Below are 25,467 nucleotides of genomic sequence, written 5' to 3'. Positions count from 1 at the left end.
GATGTAGCTATTTTAGATCTCACGGCAATAAGATTAGAACATCAAAGCCTCGTAACGATATTTCTTATAAGAGAGAAACATGGAAATAGATTCTTCCGTGTACTATATGGCGGAGGCCGCATAAATGGCGACATTAGCCACGGACAATTAAAAGGATTCATCAGTCCGCGGCGCGGAAAATAATGTCGTAAATTAAAGTGGAAGTGGACTAGGAAAGTCGAGCAGGTCAAGTTTCGAAGGGTCGAATTAGCGACATCCTGCCGGTTTCTAGCCTTACCCTCTCTCTCTCTCTCTTTCTCTCTCCCTTTCGTCTTGTTCCTTCTCGTATCCTGCAGGATATCCCTACTTGTCTCCACGCCACGGGGGTTCTTTTCCAGCAGGATTAAATGGAGCGCCTAGATGACCGATGCTCGTCCTCTAGCTACGATCCTCTCGCGATGGGACTCGAGGGGTGGTTAGAAAACAAGATAAAACGAGGATAAAGCTCACTTAGAACCTTCCTCCCTTCGCTACTGACAACGACACGGGGGTGTCCTGCGGCACTGACAGCGAGAAGCCTTTGTTAATCCACAAGTCTAATCGGTCAGATCGCTTCGCCCGAATCTGTCCTCCTCTTTTGTCTTTGTATGTCTTTCTTTCCTAAAAATTGCGTGCTACACGAGAAAATTTTGGATCTAGGTTAATTTAATGCCATGAGTTTCCTACCGATTTTATTCGGAACATTAAACGCATCACACAGCTGTTTTCTTTATTCGTAACGAGATTGTAGATACTTGTGAAATTTTATGTTTTTACGAACGTAATTAAGCAAATGGAATTTAAACGAAGTTTATAGTTCCACGTACTAAATATTGTAAGAAGTAGGTGTACTATACTTCGGATATTTCATACATTTTTGCGTATGCGAATTGAATAGATTTTCGTACGTTGAACGTTTTCTGTGAATTTTCTCGTAGCTCGAAATGTTCCATATGTTTCTCATTAGGCGAATAAAGATCGCCATTGCTCGTCAGAGTCACTGTAATCACACTATTTTCGTATTTTATATTTTCTCGCTATATATGATATAGTAGGCGAATTAATCATTACGAAGAAAAGAAAGAGAATATCTTTTCAACATAATGTTCGTGTCTGATAATCGTATGAATTGTGTACGCATGTAAGATTGATATTTATGATACCGAAAAGATAGTACAAGTACAGCTCGTATTACGAGTGGAAAAGCCGAAGGGGTTAAAATACAGCGTTCTTGGAGAACGCCTGCTTAAATCGGGCGAAAACCACGTTTGTCGTTTAATTAACCCGTCGATCGGGGATCCATTAGCGGGATCAGAGATCCTTTCGATTTTCTCGAAACACGTAGTCCCGGTTGCGGGACCGGGAACCGCGTGTAATGCTCCACTTTTAAGCCCCGATTACACGAGCAGCCAGCTTCCAGCTTTCTGGCGTGTAAGAGGATTATATCTCGACTTTGTTGTGGCGCTCGAAGACGTTCGTTAGCGAAATCGTTACGGCGACGATCTTCTCCTTCTTCGGCAGCCGAGCATCGTTAGAGCCACCCAAAACGCGAAACCACGCTTCTTGGATTCTCTAAAATCCATCCTTTCCGCTTTCCTCTCACCCCCAACACACTGCAGTCACCGATCTCTCCTTCTTGTTTGATTATACCAACGAGAATTCAATTTTCTTCTGTGTCCTTTACGCGAAACGCTTACGCAAGTGCAAAAATTAAGATGCTGTTTCAGATTTAATCCTTCAGTCGCGTACGATTTTCGTACATTTCTGTGCAAGATCGCGGATCAAATTTGTACCCTAGCGGCCATAAATATTTAGACGTTTGGCGATGTCAACATAAATTCTGTGCTCTCCGCTGCTTTAATTTTCTTATTATCTTGTTATGAATGCGCCAGTTGATTCGTATAACATTTGCTGCTTATAACGTGAGATTCTGTAATAAATGTAAATAAAATAAAATTTCTTGGAGTTTTGGAATAATTGTAACGTAAATAGGTTTAGTCCTCGTACTTATGACTGGCAGTATATCTCGTATAAGTTTATCGTAAGGGGCTTTTAATGCGATACAAGAATGCTTTCATCAAATTCACTCGATCACCACGGAAAATATACATTTTTTAAATTTACGTTCTTTGTTACGACGCATGAATCGTATTTCCTATTTTACGATTTATCATATTTGGTGCGTGTCAATCAATAGGCAAATAATTATTCGAAATTCCTATAAAACAATCTTTCATATTTTGCAACATAATTATTACCATTTTAATCCACAGTGAAAGGGATAACGGAATAAATAGAACGCGATTTCGGAGCCGCCCTCGGCTACAGGTTTAAGAAGGCGAAGGAGCATTGACAGATTAAATCGTGTAGTTTATGGAACGTGGAAAAATCATTATTTACTTCCTGCCGGTGATCCGAGCGCGGAAGAACTCGAAGCATATTCGAGGGTGGATGAGGGTGACTCGTCGAGGGGTTGGGTGACATCAATCTTTCATTCACTGGACGAATTCGATGTTATGAATGAAAGTCGTGCCAGTCTTTTAATATAATGTCGCGCCGCCTGTCCTCGGTGTCTTAACGTGCCTTCGATTTTGATCGAAGACCTACGAAATTTCGCGTGCCAGTCGAATCGTGTTACTCTGATATTGGTGGAAGATTTACAAGTATTGCTAGGTATCGGTGATATTGGAAATTTTTGGTCTAATCTTAAAACCTTTCATTGGGATAGATAGATAAGATGTTTTCTTGACGTTAGTTGAAATTGTTTCTCCATTTACTGCTGCTTAATTATCCCGATCTGTTACTGGTTTTTAACCATATATGAAACAATTTGGATGGATATTATAATTTAATGACACACGCACAATATGCCCATGTCACTTGTATCTAAATTTCAGTAGTATTACTGATATTGTTATTAAAGTTTTACAAGTATCGTGTTTTGTATTGGTTTGACGTGTAATTTACATTCGACCTTAAGTTTCTGTATCTTCTTATTCGTAAACTCTCAATCATAATCATTGGAAGATAGCTGACAAGTATACCATTTATCCGGACCGTACGAACGCGAAGTAAGTTTTCATTTCGAAATACGGACGTATTAACACATTTCGCGTTGATTGGGTTAAAGTACGTCCATTACATACGAAATTTTGCCGATTTAAAGTTACCCTTTAAGGAGATTTTCTATAAGTATTGCGATTGAAAATTACTCTGTAGAAAAATTTGAAATTAAAATTGATAAAAGAAAAAAGAAAAGAAATACTTTCCTGTGACCAGCTGTTTTAAGTGATAAGATAAAAAAGGCGTATTTTTACGTGACCGACGCGAAATGTGTTAAGACAAATTAGATTGTACAGGTCTGTCGTCGAAACTCTCCTGGCGGAATGCTTTTTCTTCAAAATTCTGATTGCCCGGAGAATAAGTTTCCCAGAAAGACATTTCGAAGGGATTTGATTTTCTGGAACCGAGGCTGGAAGCTCGTCGATCATCCGATTTCACGGAGCAGTATGAGTTTCCTGCAAGCGTCCCGCCCAATTCTGTTTTTTCTCTTTTCGCCGATTTTTACCCCGTGTGTTTCTCTTTTTCCCCCCTCCTCGGTTCTCCCTTTCCCCATCTTACTATTAAGCCGATCTCCCTCGTTTCTGTGTCACGGCAGCTCTTCCTGCGGGACGTCCGACACGGCTGTCCGTGTGTTCTTTTGATTTATCGACCTTAATTAGTCGAGGATTCTATGAAAATTGCTAATGCGCTGCCCCGTCGCGTTTCTTTGCTTCTACCTTGTATGCGTCGACTCGAATTTGCCACGACCAGTTAGGACTGTTTGTCAAAAGCCTCGAATCGATTCCTTTTAACATCTTTGGCCAAACACACGAGAGAACATGAAATAGGAAATTATATTTTTCTCGACTCGTCGCGTGACGAATAGAATTTAGATCGTCGTTTTCTTCTTCGCGCTCCAATTTTATTTTCCCTCCCTTCCTTAACATCTTTTGCATGATCGGTATAGTTAAAAAAGAAATTTGTTACTGAATTTCCATTCTTCTTTCCACCTTGGCAATGCTAGTTTCTTAAGCAAAGTGACGAAGAAAGTCAAGTCATGTCTAAAATTGAGGTCTTTCCTTTCACCGATGCCTTTTTCAAGCTTTTGCAAGTTGCCTCTTGGCGAATTAAGAGATTCTGTAACCGACGCAATATCTCGGACGTGTTACTCGGATCAACTTTCGGACCCAGGTGCATAGTTCTCCGGAGGATTGCCACTCCCTCTCATCTTTCTATCCCTACGAAATTTCCTAATTAATTTCGAACGTAGCAGCGTCACGGTGTAATTGATTTCGACAATAATAATCGATCGGTGACAACGTGATCGTTACTTTGATTACTAGCGGAATCTTCTCCGAAGTTAGATCCAACGATCGATCACGCGAGGCTTAAGAAATCTCTTTTGCCAACCAATTACTCAGACAAATTAGTTATCAAATATCGGTAATATTGAATATTATAGTATCGAATATTTCGCTTTTTGTGCTCGAAAGTGTTTTACTTTAGAATTCTCAAACATAATGATGAACGCTCAAGTAATTTGAAATTTTTGATCGACAGAGTATAACAGAAAGGAAGAACAAAGGACAGAAGAATATCTTTCTCATTCTTCGCTAAGAAACTATTCGTCGACTTGTCGAAAATTACACGGCCAATCGCATCGGGAACTCGAAGAAAAGTTCGATTCGTCGTCCCACGAGGGATTTCGACCCGGGCCGTTTCCATGCACGCGATAAAATCCGAAGGAATCGGTGGCCGCCTATGAAACTTCTCGAGACTTGATCCTGTCCAAGTTTTTGTCCCCTCTCAACTATCCGTTTATGGTTTGACTGCCCTCGGATGGCACTTTAGGGAAATACAGGAGGAAAGCCACGCTAGCGTTTGGCTCTATTGGCAACTAGTAGAGCCTATTGTGTATTATTAGCCAATAAAACTCGCTTGCTGTTTGCTGGAGACACGCTTCAATGATCCTTCGAATTCCTCTTCTGGTTTCCCAACCATTTCCATTCTCTTTGATGCATTTCCTTTTGTTTTCCCACTTGGGAATTCTTCTCTTTCACGGTTTTAAGCTGTCCGCTTAACCCTCGAACGATCACGGACCACATTAGGATATAATATAGGCGATTTTGGTCATTTTTCTGTCTACTGACACAAAATGGTAGGTTTTAGACGTTTATTTCTACATACACGTGTTTATTTCTACATACATCTCGTTTTTATTACAAAGTACAACGTTTTCTTGCGAAATTTATCGATTGACCATTGGCTATCAGAGGAAATTGTTAACCGTCGACCGATGTGACTCGGTTTTAAGTAATTAATTAGCAAACAGCTCGGTTCGCTAATTAGGTAAAGAAACACGCTGGTAGGAAAAATAGAAAACGTATAATTAAAAATATACCGTGTCCAGTCGAATGTTTTACTCCAATTATGGATTAACTTCTTCTAATATAGTGTCATACTTTCGTGACACGAACTATAGAGTTAAGATTCGACACATACAGATTATATTTCTAACAAAGTTCAGTGTCAGCTTCAACTTCAGCTTAGTAACTTCCCAAACGGTATGTCAACATTTGTCGAATTGAATAATAAAATGTTTTGCGTCAGGCACAATGTGACGATAGTAAATCGTTCATCGTCGCTCAAGTTGCTACTAAAAGGATCATAATTACACCGGTAACAAGCAGTGCAATCGTGGATTTCGGTTTGTAGAAAGTCGTAGTCGTTTCCAGGAAGGAGGAGAGGGTCGATGGAACAGCTACTCCGAATGAATTCAAATGTCCACCCTTGGACCTCCAATTACGGAACGGTGCATGAGGGTGCACGATAGGATCGTTTGCTATCGAGTTTAATCGGAAATACGACGAACCTAAGCTAATCAGGGATGCGTAGGGCTGACTGAGAATCACCGACTAACCGGGACACCCCTTTTCCAAGTCTTTTAACCCTCCCGTCGTCTAGTTCTGCAAAATCACCCCTTTCGAAGATCGATCGGTTACATCTTTCTGAACTACGCTGAAATTTCTCTTATTTTCAAACTCTTTTTCGTCCAATACCTTCCTCGTCTTTCATTACACGTATTTTCATCTTCATCGAGCGATAATGAAACCCTTGTAAACTCACAGTCAGACAGGAAATCACAACTACTCACGGTTCTTCGATCAAGTTAAAGTTTAGCCTGTTCCTTTTTACATGATATAATAGGCGAGTCGTGCGACGAGCAACATTTTTCATGCGTTTCAAATTGCCGAGAAACGTCTCTCCTTCCTCGAAAGAATGTTTCCTTTGCTTCTTCGAGGATCTTTTCGCACTTTCCTATCTAACTCGCCTCTGATCTCTCCAATGAATTTCGAGAATTTACAGTGGACTAGGAAACCGCGTATGCAGATCCGACGCATAATTATCGCGGTATTTCTAAACTCCTACAAATAGTTACTGACTGGAAGAGAAGAATTTACGTAAAATTTGATCGTAACCCGAATACAAACTTCGAATACGATCGATCAGCCGTTCGCTCGATAACTTCCATTGACTCTCGCGTTTCGTACTATACCAACGGCTGTTCTAACATGTACTTACGAACAAGAATGTACGACAAATATTTTTTACAAGCTTCGTGTCCCTGAAGAAACGCCTCTCCTCCGAAAGAACGTGTTCCTTGATCGTCCAAGAATCTGGAGACAGGCTACACCTAGTTTGGGACAGGTCGTCGACCGCCGGGTCATTGTTCGAGGGGTGGTTGGTGTTCTTGCAGTGTGTTCACGTGGACGAGCGCGATACCACGGCCACGGTACTCGTGGTAATTAGGGCTGTGGCGGCGCAGGGTGGTGGACATTCGAATTCATTCGAGGTCAGAGCGTTCCTCGTGGGGGTTTACCCTGCAGCCCCTTTAGCGGAAAACTGTCTGAACATGACGTAACGCTCCTGAAAGCCGGGCCGGATAGGAGCTGTTCGGCCTGGTTTTTGCGCTGTCCGGCCAGCAACAATGGCCGCTTCTTACGCGGCTCTGGTCACCGTATATTATTAATTACTGTATTAATCTCGCCGACCGTAAGCAATCTATTATACACGAGGATAAGAGCCACCGAGAGCCACGGCAGCGTCGTCGAAACGCCCATACCCGCACCGTGTCTCCCACCCTCTTTCACCACCCCTCTGATCTGGTTCCTCTGTGACTTTGTAACTTCGACGCTCGAGGGGGTGTCGATGTAATCTGACCCACGCTGGTGTTAACGAAGGGTGGCTTCGGAAAGGGTGTTAAAGGAATCTTGAAATTGGCCGTGGTGTGACCGCCTCACCGGTACTTGACGCTCTTAGGCGAAAGGGGTGGAGTTAAGGGGATCGATTCCGTGAAGGTGTCGGAAGGGTGTTGCGGTAGATTCTACGCAGATTGCTTTCTTCGCTTTTTTCTCAGTACGAGTGGGTTTAAGAGGATTTTTTTGTTAGTTTTCCCTTCCTTTTTAATTACTTTCTTTCAACTACAGCGTGGAATCTAAATAAAGACTCGTTTCGACTCGACTGCGTATTACGAAGAATCCACTTTACCCGTCACGCTTTGCACAAGTGCGTTCCAGGCATTTCTCCGCGTTTATTTAAATTGTATCTTCCGAATTAATTCGAATAGAGACGTACAAATCGAGGGACATACCACATTAATTCTGCGATATTATCCAAATTACGTATTGCTTGAGACATTTACGTCTTACGCATCTTATTCGTCTCTCATGTACTTTAACGCGGTTGTCTCGCGAAACATGCCGATTGGCGCGTTCCGTCGATGAAGCGTCTTAAATTTTCCATAGACGCGCAGACATCGACACTCTACTTACATCGCTGTACTACCAATTTCGCTGTAACAAGAGTATCAATTACCAAGTCCTTTTGAAAGACCGGTTAGAAAGCAAGTAAGATTTACTGCTCCTACTCGAAGGCAAAGGTCGCCAGAGCTTGCCAGATACCTGTCTGAAACTTCAAAATCATAACACCCAGCCACCTGACAAATTTCCTGCAATTACGCCTACGAAATCGATATTCCTATAATGATATTCCTCCCTTTGCGTTTCAGGTTTGTGCGCGGCGTGTATGCTGGTGAGAGTGGAGCAAGAACGTCTGGAGAGTCTCAAGTACGACAGGGCGACGATTTATATAAAATGCGTGGAGGACAACGAGGATACGAAGTCGGAAAACGATCTCGAGGTGAGGGATGAAATAAAAATCCATAGATTCGATCCTCTGGAATTCGGACGGAGATCACGAAGGGACGGACGAAGGAGAGAGGAAGAGAGCGCTGGAAGAGTAAATTATTCGACTGGAGACGGAGAGACAACGGATTTTTGTTAATGGGCCGACGTGCCGAGTCACCAGAGTGTCTTGGAACCGGTCCATCGTTTCAGATTGATGTCGGTCGATAAGGAGATTGGCTCCATCTCATTCATTTCACGATAATAATCGTCATTACGTTTCCACGACCTTATGGCCAGCTGCTTCGTCTCTCTGCTCGTCCGCGCGCTGTTTTATTTTTCTGCGTCTCTCGTTGCTCGTGTCGAGCATCGAAACGCTTACGGGGTCGTCACGAGCCCGAGAATAGATGTTCAAAATGACGCGCACGATTTCCTGATGTTCAAATAGATTTTTTAATTCGATCGCAGGTGGCAGCCAAGAGACCAAAGATGGAGAATACGAGGCCGTCGAGGACTAGGCGGAACTTGAAAGGATCGCACGAGTTGAAAGTATCGTCGGAGATTACGTTGAAGGAGCTAAAACTAATGGTAAGCGTGTATTCTTTTGATGGTTATACGAGAGAAGTGTTTCTGATAAAACTGACTTTGTATCATCGTGTATTTCTATTACCAAAAATCATATGAATAAAAAATTCCATCTTGTAAGTGTCAATTATCAAAATCAAATTTGATAATGGACGATCAGTTGCACGGTCCACTGAATATGAAAAATGTTGTTTTATAAACGGCGTAAAACGTGACTACCATGTTTCCATGCTTAAAGAATCCTCGTCTATTCGATCGAAGAAAGAAGCAAACGAATTCCACGATAATAGAGATTCTTCCCGTCGGCATTTCACCAACTAAACAAACATAATTTGCTGAATTTTAACGCGTTGCCGGCGATCGATCGTAGTTGCTGTGAATGACAGTGATCGCGGGATAATTGAATGAAAATTGCTCGCAGCCGTTTTACGAGGGCTGACCATTTCCGACGAGGCAACAGCGAAGAGGAAAGAGAAACCCTCCTAAAATCGGACACCCTGTAAGCAGGTTGTTCGTTGGTTCGTTCAGTGGACGAAAGTAGTAAAGCCGTAGTTATGGCTGGTTAGCATATGCCCGAGCTCCGGCAGTGTGCTTAAACTATTAAGCGTATTTATATTGCGAGGCTGTGGCCATCTCCTTCTCCTTCTCCGAGGCCACCGGCAAAAACCCGAAAGAGCATAAACCTCGCGCTAATAACAGGCCTTCTCGACTTCTCCACTCCACTTCACTCCACTTCGCTCCACTCTGGCCCTTCCATTCCGGTGGCTGTTCAATTCTATCTTTTGCTCTCTCTTTCTCTGCTCTTCCTTGCTCTTGTCACGTGTTTTCGCGTAATTTAGTCATGCAAAAGCTCGCATCGAGAGCTTGGAAAGGCTGATTGCAATCGGAGGATTTGAAGGAACTTTTCGCCATGAATTTAGATTTATTTCTTGGAACATTCAAAGTCAAGGGAATGGAATATTAAAGTAAGACTTCTGTGCAATAATTCTTTAAACCGATGATATTGGTAAATGGAGGAGTCGCGCGTTATATAAAAGTCGCGGACTTTTCTTTTACGGTCGCGTAATTCTTCTTCGATGGATAACTCGAAATTTTTCAAATCCCATTTGTTTTATTATCGCTTTACTCGTCGCTGCTGCGCGAGCGAATTTATTAATACTTGTAGCTCGTGACTTGTAAAATGTTAGTTGCATTCGAAAGTTCTGCCAGTCAAAATACAATTTTATCACATGGTCCGGATAAAGAAACAGAGCTCGTATCTTCGGAGATAAAAGTCATGACTTCTATTATCTCGTTAAAAACCATCCGCAAGAAGGAATATCTAAAAAGATGTATTAAAATTACAGTTTGGCCGGAAACTTCTGGCAGACACTTATGTTTTATTACGACCACAAGGATGAACAAGAGGAGCAATCTACCCTGAGTAGCAGTCTCTCTACTATTCACCAACGGGTTAACGAATTTTTCTCCACGGGTTTCCCGCAAAAAACCACGTCGGCAAAAAGGACAAAACGTAGCTCGTCTCAGTTTTACCGCAATAATTGCCGCAGCCTGCCAGTAGTAAAACTCTTAAATTTAAGCCGGCGTATCTCTCGTGTCTGTTCGAGGGGATCGTGCCTGGGTCATTTTCCAGCTAGCAGAGGATCCAGGCTGATCGATGGATCGTCGAACAGTCGAAGATTAGACGATACCGGTTGGAAAGTATCAGAGGCCGACTAAAGGGTGCCGGTTGTTGGCGGATCGAGCCGCGTTTGACAGAAACGACAGTTGTTGGTGTTTTTATCGGTTGGCAAAAATGCACGAATTTCATGGTCGGATGCGGACAAGTCGCGAGCAAGCAAGCAAATCGGGACAATAGCCGGTGCGCCTCGGTCGTCGATCGTTTTACGTAATCGTCGTAACGCCGATTGCCACCTGTAAATATTACTTTCTATCCACATTCTGTGTCACTATTCTTGCTTCGGATCTTTTGTGGTTTCTTTTGGAACTGAGAAAGGATCGGCCTTTTTTATTTTTGGTAATTATAAAGCGAGGAAAATCGATATCGTCCGGCAAAAGAAAATGAAGACTTTGTTGAGAAATTGTACCAGGTTCGCGCACATGTAGGGATTAGCGTTTTTTATCCTTTTAACTGCGGAAATAGAAGAGTCGATATTGTTTGAAGCAGAGAAGAAAAAGTTTCTTGAAAAAGTCTCTTCAAACTGTATTGTATTGTGCGTTGGCGTGTATGCAAGGATACTGTTTTTTCTTTTTTCTTTTATTAAAAATGTATAGTGTTGCAAAATATTATTCGTTTTATTCCAAATATAGGAAGAAAAGGTAAAAAGACTGGTTGGAACATAGGGCAATATTTCAGCTTCTTCCCTTTCTACTTCGCAACCTTGTTAAACTGATCTCTATTTATCGGTTTGGTCGAGCACCTCTCGTGCCCGGAGAAGACCTTAACGAGGAAGCATCGGTTTCTTGACCCAACCAATCATTTCTCCTCTGGCCTCTGCTTATTTTTTTCATTTCCTTGTTTCCCCACGGTAAATGCTGGTATTATCTCGTAACTTTCGTCACTTCAACTTCTCGATGGAGTTCTTTGTCAAGGTTTTCAGGTCTCAAATTAGGGCCTACGAGAATCCTCTACAAGATCTACAGATCGATGTTCGAAGATTGTTCTTCGACGAACATTTTTCCGAAGAAATTTTGTTTCAAAAACGTCTGCCCGAAGATACAGGATGTATGTTTTCTAGAATAAAAGCTGTGGATCGAAGATTCATCGAATGTGGGTGTAACGGAACTAATTTTTGGAATTTAAAATCAATTTCACAGGAGACGTTTGTGCCACGTCACCGTCAACTCAATCAGCCCACAGAGATTTCTAAGTCCTACAAGAAACCGTCCTTCCGACACTCGATCTAAAACCATCAATGGCAGAACGCCATTCAGCTTTAGCCCCGAGAGTAATTCTTTTTGTATCGTTTGCTTCGAATTCCAAAATTACATCTTTTCATTGGGCTATCAATTTTTCAAATTGCTCTCGTAGCTTTTTCCTTCCTCCGTCTAACTTCCATCGTATTTAAAAGATGAAAAGTTTCGCTCGACGTAAATACAGTCGAAGTATAATTCTTTTCTAAATGGTTCACTTCGCTTCGGTCTTCCTCCTCTTTGCTCTTCGTGGCTGTTGCTGCTCTGGCCGGTTACTCGCTCGTAAAACAGAAACCTGCACGTTTACCCCGGCACTGGGGAAGTTGGTCGTCGTTCCTTCCTCGAGAAGTTGAACGGAGGGTAAACGCGAAACCGCTTCTCGAACGCGGCTTCCACAAATTAAGCAATTACCCGGACGCATGCTCCGCGATTCCGAGTTCGAGACGCGGTCCTTTCCTTCGGTTTCTTTTCCCTTCTCGCGGTCCGCTTTGGAGTTCGATGCGCGGAGAAGGAGGTACACAAGCCGCTGGAATTTTCTACGTTCTTGGAATTTGTTGCCTTCGCCAATCATTTCCCATGGGTCACGTTGAGAGTATTTTTACGTTAACTCGCCACTGCCACGCGAACTTTATATGTTTTCTCGCGATAGATGGGAATATACCACGCCATAGTAAGTACTTAACATTCGAAAATTATTTTATCGTATGCAGCGATACATTTTTGCGTTTCTTTTCAGACGATGCAAATTTGCGGTGCTGGCCCCTACGATCAACATCTGATGTTGGGCGAACACGAATTGACCGATCACAGTCAGAGCCTTGCGGCGCTTGGCATATTTCCTGGGGCACTTCTCACCTTGAAGGTAGGATAATTCGAAAACAACGCTCGCTAATCGAATATATTTGAAGGAATTTCCTTTTTCAAAAATTCATTAGATTTTTAGGGACACCACATAGAGATACATTTACGCTAACGTTCATGAGACATCACTTAGAAAAGCGCTACGAGCATTGAAAGTCGTTTCTTGGCTCCAACTTCTTCTAACGCTTCTTTTTCTTTAGAGAAATCATACGATTTTTGCTAAACAAATCTTTCTCCTGTCTGTAACCCTCTACGAGTTAGTTTCCAAGCAACTGAACTTCAAAGGGTGGTTCCACCCCTTAAACTTGAATTACCCAAGCTAAAGAGAAATACTCGTTTAATATCTTCGACTGTTGTCCGAGTCTGTAAAGTGTAATCCGAATCGAGCTACCCGCGACCTTTCCGCGCGAGGAAAATTTCCCACGTTGCTCGAGCACGTTCTACATGGGAAAAAGCGTGGAAAACTAATCAAGAGAAAAGATCCTTGAATCGCGTGCTCAGTCAGTTCTTTGATCGGCATTGTCACTTTTTCGTATCGGCTTCCTTTAACCGTGAAATTTTAACGCAATTAATGAGAATTTCCTCAGTAAGTGACGCAATTGTTTCGCTAATAAGACAAACCGTAAGGCCATCTCTGTCTGTTATTTTTGGTATCTCATTCCTCGCATGGAAGCATCCGAACAAGACCCCTCAGGATCGTTCGAAGGGTCCAACAGGCTACAAGGTCTGGGAGGAAGCTGAAATGCGATGCTTCCTGTTTTCGATTTACACAATTATTTATCCAGTCGAGCGTTTCCATGCGTATCGTATATTTTTCATTGTACTAACTCTACTTAATTTAGTTGTAACATTATGGTGAGGCGAAATTTCGGGATGTTTTGATACGCGGTGCGTTCTTCTTTGTTCCTTTTGTTCTATTTAGTATAATCATTATCAGAATTATACTCAGGGGTTTTCCGGATGAAAAGCTCTCTTGCTCAATGAGAATTATATTCAGACGCCTCTTAACTATGATTCTTAACTATTTACGACTACATACGCTTATTCTCTCTCATTTTCTACTTTCTTTTTCACTCGACGCAATCATTCTTAGAAAACACTTAATCTGTGTAACTGTGTACTCTTTATTCGCATGATAATTTCAAATACCTTTTCACCCGCGGAACAAGTATCCTTCGTTTGCGTATCCATCGTTGCGTTCCTGATATGTTTCACATAAATTCTAACGTTATCGTGAAACGAATATCATTTCAAACAATAAGAATCTCGCGAGACGAATAATACTTGAAAGAATTAAGCAGTCTTACATATTTCCTATCCACCTGAGTTTCACGTACCTGTCGATGTTTGCGAACGTTTGGTCGGTAGTTGGAAATCAATTATCGCTGTCGAAACTGATTGCTAGACTCGAGTGATTATGTGAAAAATCCGGCAAAGATACGATCGACGTGAGGCGAGTAGTAGCGTGATCTGGAGAGAGATAGAAAGAGAAGGAGAGAGGAAACTGGGCGTGCTCGACAAGTTCGATAAATAGATAGCGGTACGTAAATGTGTAGAACCGGGCATAACTCGCGGCTTAGTCAGCCATCGCATTCGCCACGGCAGACCGTGATCAATTCCAACTTTTTTCATTCTGGACAGACTTTTTCCTGGCGAAACGGCGGATTAACGCATTAGCGGTCCCTAGATTTCAAACATCCTAATTCCTACGTATCGTTTGAATTTTTCTCTCTCGACGTCGATCAGCCCTGACAGACCACTTTGTCAATCGATAAGTTGATCAGAATATTACAGAATCTCCGTTACGTTGATTCCCCATGTTATTTTCATTTAGACTCTACACGGTTACTTAAACGTGGTATTTTAACATCGTTGCGCGATAATTTCGTTCCGATCGTTCGTCTTCCACGGCGTTTCCTTTTCACCAAATTTCCCTGTTTTTGATCAAGTGGATTTTGTGTGGCGAAGTGTTAATCGTAGTCAGGGCGATACGTTTGTCGCGGAGGGGGGGGGGGGGGGGGCAGCGGACAGTGACAAACAGGTGCAATTTAGATTTAAGATCTAGCTACCGTTTCCTTTAAGCCGGAGACAATGGATAACTAACGCCGGCAATGGTCCAAGATAACGGGAAGACCGCCGATTTTGTCTTGGGATTAGTTGAGAACGTCGCCTCTCGAGATTAGATGTGTTAATTGGCCTCTTACCAGAGGAACATTACCTCCGGAGATTCTACCTCGAAAAATCTTCCTTATCCGCTGAAACGCACTCGATAACCATTCTTTCGATGCTCCAAAACGCGTGTCAACTTTTAATCCTGATCCTATACGATATCATATACGATATCTCATTTCAATTGGTTCATAGGTGATAATTTTTGTTACGGTTTCATACATAGTAGCCAAAAATATATCTACATTGGTGCAATAGGTAGAAGCTTGATCTCGTTTTTAAATCGTCGATTGTCGTAGATTTTAAACATCGATGGATCATTGAATAATCTGGATTGCTATAAACCTATCTTCGTAAATCTACCTGCGATATAATTCATCTTTGCAAAAATGAAATGATACGCCAGAAGGTGGATATCCAAGAATTGAAATATTTCTCGAACGTATCGTCGTTTCAAACCTACCACTGATATTACATCACATTTGACAATTATGAAAAACCGCTAAATTAAAAAATACGTCGTGCGCGACCGATCCTCTTTGCATCGATAAAATGGCAAAAGACGAGTTGATATGGCGGACTCGCGACTCGAGAAACGGAGGGATCTTAAAGGGATGGTAAGTCATGTGAGGATCCGCGATTCTGCCGGCTGCATATCTGGCAGTTCGCGCGGCCCACGAGGATCGAAGATTCAGCCAAAAATTCGGCGGACGTGGCCGCCGTTTTTGCCGGGTCAAAAGCTGTCGCCGCCGCCGCAGCCGTCGCTGCTCGACGAAAGAAAAATTCCTGGTCCGTTTGGGACGCGACACCGCCGGAATAATTCCGGCGTTCCTCGACGGTTCTTTCCTCCACGGTTCACTGATTTTATGAAAGCAGCGTCCATGCCAAAATTCCACTGTCTTTTAACACCATTGACTTTCTCGAGTGGATTGTCAAACGGAAAATGCCAGTGACAACGCTGGAACGCGTCCTTTCACCGACTGGTTTCGTTCACCACGCGTGTACCAACTGCGAATTCTAATCGCCAGCTTGTATAGAATCTAGTTTTTCGAGGAACTTCGGCGTAGAGCAGATGGAACGCGTGCTTTTCGTCGTGATTAGTAGATAATTACCATCGAGTCGAAGACAGAGTTAGATAAAGTCCGATACAGGTTTCTCCAAGACGTACATACACGTGTTGAAACGTCTCAGGGCAGTTATTTTTAGACGCGGATTTTTATGCAAATTTGTGTTTATTCTATGGACACAGCCAGAGAAATAGAACTTAAGTAGTGATTTATTTTACGTATCAAAATGTATGTAGCTTTAAATTTCATATAAATGCGTAAAAATTCGCGATTGTAGTTATACTGTATTCGCTTAAAAGATCGTTTAAACTTGTTCAAACTTGTGGATTATTTTGATAATTTACACGGCGAGAAAGCTTTATCGATAAGCTATCAGTTTTAATAAAAAGATGCACGCAATTTACAATTCAAAATTACTCGTCGTTATTAGGTAACGCTCGTGATTTAGCTATCAATGCAAGAATTTAAACGTAAACTGCTTCTTGATTGCAAACTCTATTAGACGACGGCAGAACGAGGCACAGAACGTGTTAATGATTAGCTAGGAAATCACATTGATCGATAAAACATTTGATCGATGAATGAAAGATTTATCATCGGTCTCTGGTTAAAAATCACTCACCTGACGGTGAATTCTTCGAAATGGACGTCGAGATAGGTTCCGCCTTGGAAGCCATAGTAAAATGAATTTCTTGCCACGATCCAATACGAGCGAAGGCTGCATCGAAGAAACCCAATCAGCCCGGTGAATCATTACCGGTACAAATTAACCTGAATTCCCCGTGACGCGGCTGCACCGTAGCTCGATCTGAGTTTTATCACGAGGATTAGAGTGGCTTGCTCCCTGAAGTGTGCAGCCCTGGCAAAAACAAATCCGGTATCGCCGGCGTGAAATTCGTTCGACGATGCAACATATCTGGCCGACGCGTACCGCGATTCAACCAAATCAAACGGGACAACTTACCCACGTATGAGGATATACATTGGGAAATTAAATAAAATTCTGGAATATTCTATAAAAATTCGAGGCGAAAAAGAGCGACGGTGAAGAAATTAAGGCGATTAGAATTTGTTACCGAAGAACAAATTACATCAGAGAGACAGAGGACCAAGATTCCTCCGAAGGATTCCATACAGATTAAGTCTCATTTTTGTACATTTACAGTAGCATAAGCCTGAAGAAGGTTTACGATCGTTATATACGTATATTAGTTAATTTTGTACCAGACGTTTCTCATCGTGTTGCTGACAATCATCTATTCTGTAGCGTACGTTATATTTGTTCAGCGCTCGCCTCAAATGCAGTTACGTTTTACAAAATTATGCTATCTTTCGTACTTATATTTAAACCTTTCTTTAATCGTACTTGCATAATCAACGAATTATTCTATATACAGACAGATACACGAATATTCTCGCGTCTGAATTACACGAAACACCAAGCAGGGTACCGTGGAAGAAGATCGGAAAGATTCTTGCCCGGTCATCTTATATTCCCTTCGAGTTGTTCGTTGCTAAGTCAACCGAAAATCTTGCGTTCTTCGACGAAATCCTGTTCGTCCAGGAAATTTGCCTTCGTGGAAAAAAAAGAAGAGCGGAGGTTTTCAGTCGAATCCGTGGAACGTCGGTGGTGCAGAAAAAGTTAGGAAATTTTCCGGCGCGGGATGACTGCAATTATAGCAAGCGGCGCAGTGTCGAGTTCGAACACAGGCTATCGGCCCCTGACGGTCGATGTAACGACAGTGATAAATCCTTTTAAGGAGCGTCTAGCTGCTTTTAACGGTCGACAGCACGCTATCGTGGCTGTAACGTGACTGAACAATCCGTAACCGAGAGATAATTGTTCGCAGTTATGCGGATAACCATGGACCAATCCGTTGGCAAGAAGCTCCTCCGCAAAGGCGGGATTGTTTCGCGAAATCTTGCGTCGTAAAATGTGCTCGTTCGCGAACGCGCGACTCTCGCCGCGTAATCATATGAAATTTAGTTAGCCGACAGATTACTGTCCCTCGGTCTGGCGAGCAAATTGTGGCTGGCTAATTAATTCCAAGCCCTAAGCGAGTAAACTGGGCTAAGCTACTAAAGAAAGATGACAAAAAGAAGCATAGTTGTCGATGATTTTTCTCGATGTGATTTACGTAGTGATAGGACGATGGAAGTAATTTAGAAAAATCGTATTCAAAATTCTAATGCTTTGCGTGCGATTTTAATCGTTCAATGTTAAATTCCCATTTAATTTTATGGATTTAAGTTACGATATTTTTATTGGTAGTTGAATCTCCTCGTAAATAAACTTCGTGCAGAAAGAAAGATTTGATTTTTCCCGTGTTTTCTAAGCGTTGAAACGCACAATTGTTCACGCCTAATAACGACTCATAAATTCACAGAAATATCCCGCGGACAAATACGTCTCCTACATCTTCTTCGAAGAGACTCAAACAGAATCTGACATATCTTTTTCTACGTTTATCTTTAACCAAAAGAGAATCGCCATAGTCCACTCGATCCCTCGATTGCGAGTGTGTGAAACTAAGGAGAAATTAAAAAGCTCCAACGATCGAAACTATCGCACTTACCATTCCAACTATCGAGTTAAGAATCCCGAACGCAACATTTTCCTACTTCGAAATGAATTTTACGGGGGACCATAGAAAAATCTCTTCGCGGAGGTAACGTTCTTGAAACGACTTTAATCGATCTTCTTCGCCTTCGAGCGGCGATCCGGCTACTGGAATAGTTCCCAGTGCGTCGTATATTGAACGATCAACGACGGTAGCGACCGGCAGCTACCGGTTCAGAATCGTGGAACATACAATGACTGGGATGACTTGCCGGCAGAATCAGCCGCGGAACGTCTTTCGATACATTAAATACCGCTCAGTCATCATTCGTGCAGTAATTCAAGGTCGCGATTACAAAGTCAATACACGCTGCCATCTATCTGCATCTCGACATCATGATTTTTCCCCTTTCCCCCTTTCGTCGTGGGTATTTGGCGTAGGAAGATCGTTGATGAACATCGTTGCTTCTCTTCGCGCCCTACGCCGCTTTTTCTTCGTCCCTACTACGTCACTTCCGGTCAAATCGCGTTTCCTCGATCGTGTTCCTTCGTACTATCTCCTTCATCTGTTTGTCTTTAATTTCTTGGTAAACACGAACTCTTGGTACTCTCGTTCGTGCTTTCAGATATTGATCTAAACGTTTATTTTCGTTTTTAGCGTACAGAGTAAATAAGAAATATTTCTTCATCTGCATATTTTCATAATATTTATACAAATACTGTATTTCTACAAATTTTTTAAAATTCGTAATTCTACGACCTACATACACAACGAACACAACGAACGTCTCTTTTGATTTCTATCGTCGCGGTTCTACCGTAATTACCTAAAACGTTCTACGATGTAATTCTATAACCAATACGCGGAATGCAACAATCGGTGCAAGACTTTGTAAATTTCTGTCTATTTCTAAGCTGAAGCTTCTGCAACAATCCTGCGGCAAATGTGCACGATAAAAAAGGAAAAAAGAAAGAGATAATATTCCGATATAGAAAACCCATTCATTTTCAGAAATTCGTCACGTTTAGTCATCGCGTCAGAACGTATCCGTCCTCTCTGAACATCTTACAAAGTAAACGGTGTAAACGTTGAAAGGGTTAATCAACGTCGCAATTAAATCTGGATCGCACCCCCGCACACGAAAACGTACGAGATTAATCGAGCTTGAATACAAGAATGAGAGCAACAGAGTACCCTTACAAAGTCGGCTCCGGCCGTTTCCTCCTTCCCCTCATTTTTCCCGATTTTTTTGCGATTCCTCCTCACTGTGCGCCCTCTCTTCATGGCTGATCGACCGGAGTCTTTAGAGTCGGTCGGTCGAGTCTCCAACGGGCGGCAGCCGCGTTTGATGTCGTGTGACGAATGTCCGTGTTGGACGCGCTCTCCTCTCTTTCTCTCCCTTTTCCCTTCCCGTTTCCTCTCTCCACGGACATTTCTCTCTTCTTTCCTCGTATCTCTCCGCTCTCCTCGTTCGGCTCACGCGGGATTCTTCTCTTTCATACGAATTCTCCACTTGGCTGCCCCAACTTTGTCCAACTTCTCTTCCATATTTTCGTTCCGATGCATCATCGATCGTAAAGTTTCATTTCCAGCCGTGTGGCAAGTGGTTTCGCTTTCGGAGAAACAGGTGCAGCGTCGAGTTGCGTAAAAATCCGTTACCGTCTATCGACGAGTGTTCCAGCAACGTTTTAGCTTTTCAAAGGGCTGGAACGTTTAAAGCGATTGGAAATCAAACGCATTACTTTGGAAGCAAAATTCACGATCACGAATGATACACGTAGAAGGTAACAGGATAGTCAGAAAGTGATCCACACGATGCTGAATGTGTACGTTGGCGAGCACCGACTTGGTTGAAAAATTCCTGGCATGACGAAGTACAGCATTTAGACGAATCAGAATCGAGTACCGTGAAAAATCCTCGTCTACCGGGAAGAAAAAATTGAATGCCATCGAAGAAGCGACGTTAAGTCGAAATCTATACGTCCGCGGTACGAACGATCGATCGATCCACCGGTGGAGCAGCTTATTTCGCAGTCGATCCGGTCGCGAGTTCCTTTTTGCCCTGCCTTCGGATCGTGGTATAAAGGGCCCTATCGGATGTTTCTAATTTTCTGTTGGCGCGCCTCCGAACTACCTCGCGCAGCTCGCTATATTGGAATCTGCGAGGAAAAAGAGAAGATTGAAAAGGGGAAAGAGACTGGCGATCTTTTAAAAATTGAGACTGAAAAGGGAAGAAAAACAGGGCGTTCGAGTGTGACGAGGAAATTTAGATAGAACTATCTGCCTGGAATAAAGGGAAAAGGAACGGACCATTTCCCACTTGACGAAGGAGATCAGGCGATCTAGAAACGATTTGAATTAGATTAATAATTAATATAACTTTTCAACTTTGTTATTTGTACTATAAATCCATATGGATTTTACAGCCTATAGTTTTCTTTAATACACTTAACGAGACTATCGTTCATAATTTTTATCGTATAATACGTAGAACGCTAAATACCCGACGATATCAGTCGAGGGTCAAATATCTCGCTACGTTATAACTAGATTATTTTTGCAACTACGGAATTTTGCGAAGATGATTAACAAAGCGGAACTTGGCTATGAAATTGTTGTCTTCTCTATCGTAACAAATACTACGCTTTGGATGTTTTACATGTCTGTATATTTTTGTCCATAAAGTGCGTTCTGCGCAATTTGGTATCTTCAAGTTTCACGTAAATGTGTTGTATCTCGGACAAAAATTGAGAATTTATCGCAACTGTGACTATCGATAGCTAATCAAAGGAACGTTACGAGCCTTCCCTTCTATTCGCTCGAGAATCGTTTAGAATGTAAAAGGACGATCGTTTCCGTTTGTTACGAGGCGAAAGAGATCCCAGAGGATCTGGAAACGCAGCGGAATTCCGCGAACAAAATTCCACGCTGTTCTCAAGCATCTTCCGACCGAGAATTTCATTCTTGTGGCCCGCGGCGTTGCGCGAACTCGGACCAGCTCTCGGGATACGAGCAATAACGAACGATAAGTCGTGTTCGAGAATCAATAAAATCATCGTAAAGCTTTCAGCATCAGTCCCGGGAATCGTATAATTTAGAGGAAAATACACTCGGCCGGGAGCTGGCGGAAATGTTTGTTCGACGAACACCATCCATTTAATACCAACGATCGTTTCGCGAAACTGGTATCGCGTTTATTTTATTCTGTTCGACAGTTAGAAATTGTATTTAGTTTCTTTTAGCGAATAATTGCGAATCGAACGCGAACAACGTTGTATTCGTTCGATTGGAATATCAACGCGAGGATAAAATTGTCGGCGATAAAATGGGAAGCTTCTTCGGGGAATTGAAATCCAAGTACAATTTGTTTATGATACGAAGCCGATAGATCTGTCAGAAGCCAGACCGATCAACTCCGTCTCTTTTCATCGTTTTCTTGATTTCTTCATTTTAAAAACTTGTTTTAAAGATTGAAGTGTCAGGAACGGCGCTAAAGAAATTTTATCGCAAGGTGAAATATGTCGATAATAATAAGTTTGAACAAGTGTTGGAACATTTTTACGACCTAGTATGAGTACCGGTATAGCAATTGCGTACTACCATGAATATTTTCATAAAAAAGATTGAAATATATGGAAGAATACTTTCGCGAGACTGCGTACTCCGCAAAATGGAAAATTCTCTTTCGCAACAGCAAAATAAATTACTACGATATAGCAAAGTATCCCGTAAGTAGCTCGATGTTCTTCAACGAACATCCTTTCGATTAAAAAACATTCTACCAACCGCTTTAAACTCTATCGCGAATAGAGTCGTCCCATCTTTTGGCGCCACTAAAAGGTCGCGACGATTACCGAGCCATCAGAAGGCGGAATCACAGTTAAATACTCGGGATAATAACAATGTTCGACCGGATGAAATCGTTCTAATTACAACGCCCGGTGAAAATTGAGCCATTATTAATCGGCCACTTTTCGTTACCGCTATAGGAACATTGTAGTTGTAAGCCCGAGGGTCGCATCTCGTTTCTTTTTTTTCATTTGGCCGGAAGACCGGTAGCCAGAGATCAGTAGCCGGAACACCGTAATTATTATCCTTAATTGTCGAGCCTTTCGAGGATAAGATCGAAGAAAGGGTTCGAATGGAGGGGAGCAGCGGGGAAAGAAAGAGAGGTCCTCTCGAGGCTGATCGTCCTGTCCGCTCGATGGCCCCTTCTCTACGCTGGCCAATCAGCGACCCCGGTACCTTGACTCCTGGACCCTCTCAGAAATAAATCAATTAAGCCGATGCAGGCTTAAAAGGCATCGTCATCATCATCGACTTGGCCTTCCAACTTGAAAATAATCGAGCGAAGCTGCTTTAAAGAGGAACAGAGAGCAGATCCTCCTGTTCCTCTCGCGTTACGCCGTGATATTAAAAGGCATCGAGTATATTCACCAGCCAATACCGCTGATATCGCAATCAACGATCTTGTGCACGCGGAGAAAAATCGCTAGTATGATTTTATAATACACGGGATATTTGATGGCTTAATAACGTCTCGGCTGGATGGCGAACGGAGATGAAGGTTGCGTGGCAGACCTTTCAGGATTAGAGCCAGGGAATTACCGAGAATAAATGCAACGTGCTTTCGCTGGTAATGCACGAGGAAAGTATCCGGCCATCTTGAATATCTCGAGAACCCCATCTCTCCAGATCTTGATGGAACGTGGCTACTATTTAAAATAAATCTTACTGCGTGTGCTAATGGTCGTAAGTACATATTTGGATATCGGCCGATTTGCGGTGAGAGTATCTGAAAACTAAATTAGGCTACGAGGTAATGAGAAATCGATAAGGAAAGACAGCGGCTATTATCTTCTTATGGGATCGATATATTACGAATTTGAATTATACGCTGAAAAGTGTAGCAACAGTATGTGAAAGTTAAGTACGTGATTCGTCAATGTAGCTTTAAATGTCAGTGTTCGAACGAACAGCTATAGGTTCAGCAGAATTGTTTCTATCTCGCTCGTGGCTCGGTCAATCAACCACTTGAATGGAAATTAAAATCGCCATCGAAGGAGATCTCGAATTTTGGACGTAATCAAGAGGATGGAACAAATTGTATTCTGCGGTTCCTTCAAAAAATAAAATAGGCGAGACTAGAACAAAGTGTGGAAAATCCGAGAGGACGTATGTCGAACGTTAACGAAGGTGGAATTTTTAATACAAAATAGTTGGATCGCTTCCTGGACGTGCCTCGTATTTGTTGTAAAACTGTTACTTCTTTGCACCAGAAGTATTGCTTAATCGATATTATTTTCTATAAAATAGTTTCTAGAAGAAAGAGGACAAAACGAGATCAAGTAGAATCGGATGGTCTGTCGTCAGACAAATTTTGCAACTGTCTCGAATATCGTTTCGTAATCTTTTTTGTACACCTGTTACTATAACGGCCATATGGAATTTAGGTGTTGGCGGTTGTAGAAAAATATTTCATTTTCGTTGAATCTATCGAAGCATGAAAAAGCAAAAGGACGACGGTGTCGAAACGATCGATAGCTTTCTTCCTTTTTAACGATCAGCGATCGAACGCGTGGCTCTCGATGTTTGCATTTCACGCGTCACGATCTGCATTTCGCGCGATGCAATTTTCTTGCAGCGATTCGCTGTACGAGAAAGCGGGTGTCGAATCGGTCGCAAGAAATTACAGCTCGAGGGACACGGAGGTATCGAACGCCTGGAAGAAACGGGATTAATAGACACGTGTCTCGTCGGCGTCGAAAGAAAGGGAAGTTTCGTTGGGAGCTGCAGATACTTGGCTGTCTTTGTGGTTTCTCCACTTACTGTCAGATAGAAACATATATTTTTGGAGATGTTTTGCTCGTCTTTATGTGAGAAACGTTATTTGCCAAGATTGTGGAATCACGATAGCGAAGAAATAAATAATTATTCAAACAGGAGGATTATTTGGAAAAAGTTCAGAAACACGGAACCAAAGAAGCAAGAGAAAGGAATCGAAATGGACTGGCCTGGAATTTTTCATCGACAAATTCACTCGTGGTAAATTCTCTCTGCTGAATTTTGTAATTCATATTACAAGAAAAGTTATTTGCAATCGTAATATCGACGAAGCGATATTGAACGAGAAAGACACGAAAGGAAACGATTATGGTTTTCCATATTACAGATAGATAAATTACAGTTTGCCTATCTTATAATAAATTCGATTCGTCTCCGTGGCAGAGATATTTGCAACGATCGCACCATGATAACTCCGAACAGCCAGCTACCACTATCCCGGAAATAACAGAAAAATAAAGCTAATATTCTCACCCCAATAGCCATCGCTGAAGGGGTGGTGTACCCCCTTGGAAATTCGGTTTGCCATGAATTTTTCGATCGGCCAATTCCCAGCTGCGTCCAATATGAGATTCGTCCCTGGCATACGAGATGTTTTTTTCTCCGCTGTTCCACCACCGTCCGCACCCCCCGGTCCCGTTTTTTTGTCAGCTCGTTTCGGTCACTCGCGATTCTCGCCTTCCAGCCTAAGTTAATATTAATGGGGATATTTATGGGCGTGGGTCAACGCTGGTCACCGCGAGAGTACCACTGATAAAAGGAAATCTGAAAATGCCATGATTTATGGCCGCGCCACTGTTCCAACATCGCCCCCGCCCCACCCTCTTCATATGCGGCATCGAAATTTCCCTTAAACGGTGAATAAGTTATACGGTGGGTGCTGCATTCTTCCCTCGATCCGCATACATCTCGTTTTGCTTGGTAAATTCTTGGGAAGCTAGCGAATCACCGGTTAAATCGACGGCTTTTTCGCTGAAAGCGTCGATTAAACGGTGATTTGGTTTCATTGCTCGTTCTGCACGGTAGATTCCATTCTGCGGACGTAGGAAATGCTAGCTTATTTGTACAAGAGTAATCATTTGAACGAGAGTAGAGTTGCTATTAGAGTTTGTGATAAAAGGTTGCCAACGATGTTTCAATGAGAATTAATTCTAGAAAAGTAGAAACCTTGGTATATTCGGAAATGTACTATAATCGAATATTAGTTTGGGGTCAATTATTTCG

General features: G+C 42.3%; 1 protein-coding gene across 5 annotated transcripts in view; it reads left to right on the top strand.

Annotated features, from left to right (window-relative positions):
• Positions 1-25,467, top strand: part of LOC122575271 (ubiquitin carboxyl-terminal hydrolase 48-like) — a 75,849-nt gene that overhangs the window by 29,856 nt on the left and 20,526 nt on the right. For 4 of the 5 annotated variants that reach the window (XM_043743991.1, XM_043743990.1, XM_043743994.1 and 1 more), the window contains 3 exons: positions 8,129-8,259; positions 8,712-8,831; positions 12,478-12,603. In XM_043743991.1, coding sequence (XP_043599926.1) covers positions 8,129-8,259; positions 8,712-8,831; positions 12,478-12,603 — 377 coding nt within the window. Of the gene's footprint in view, positions 1-4,620; positions 4,966-8,128; positions 8,260-8,711; positions 8,832-12,477; positions 12,604-25,467 lie in introns of those variants that run through there. The other variant, XM_043743993.1, reaches the window with a different exon arrangement.

This window comes from Bombus pyrosoma, linkage group LG14 (assembly GCF_014825855.1).
Source record: "Bombus pyrosoma isolate SC7728 linkage group LG14, ASM1482585v1, whole genome shotgun sequence".
NCBI lineage: Eukaryota > Metazoa > Arthropoda > Insecta > Hymenoptera > Apidae > Bombus > Bombus pyrosoma.
This window is presented reverse-complemented; position numbering and strand designations above follow the sequence as displayed.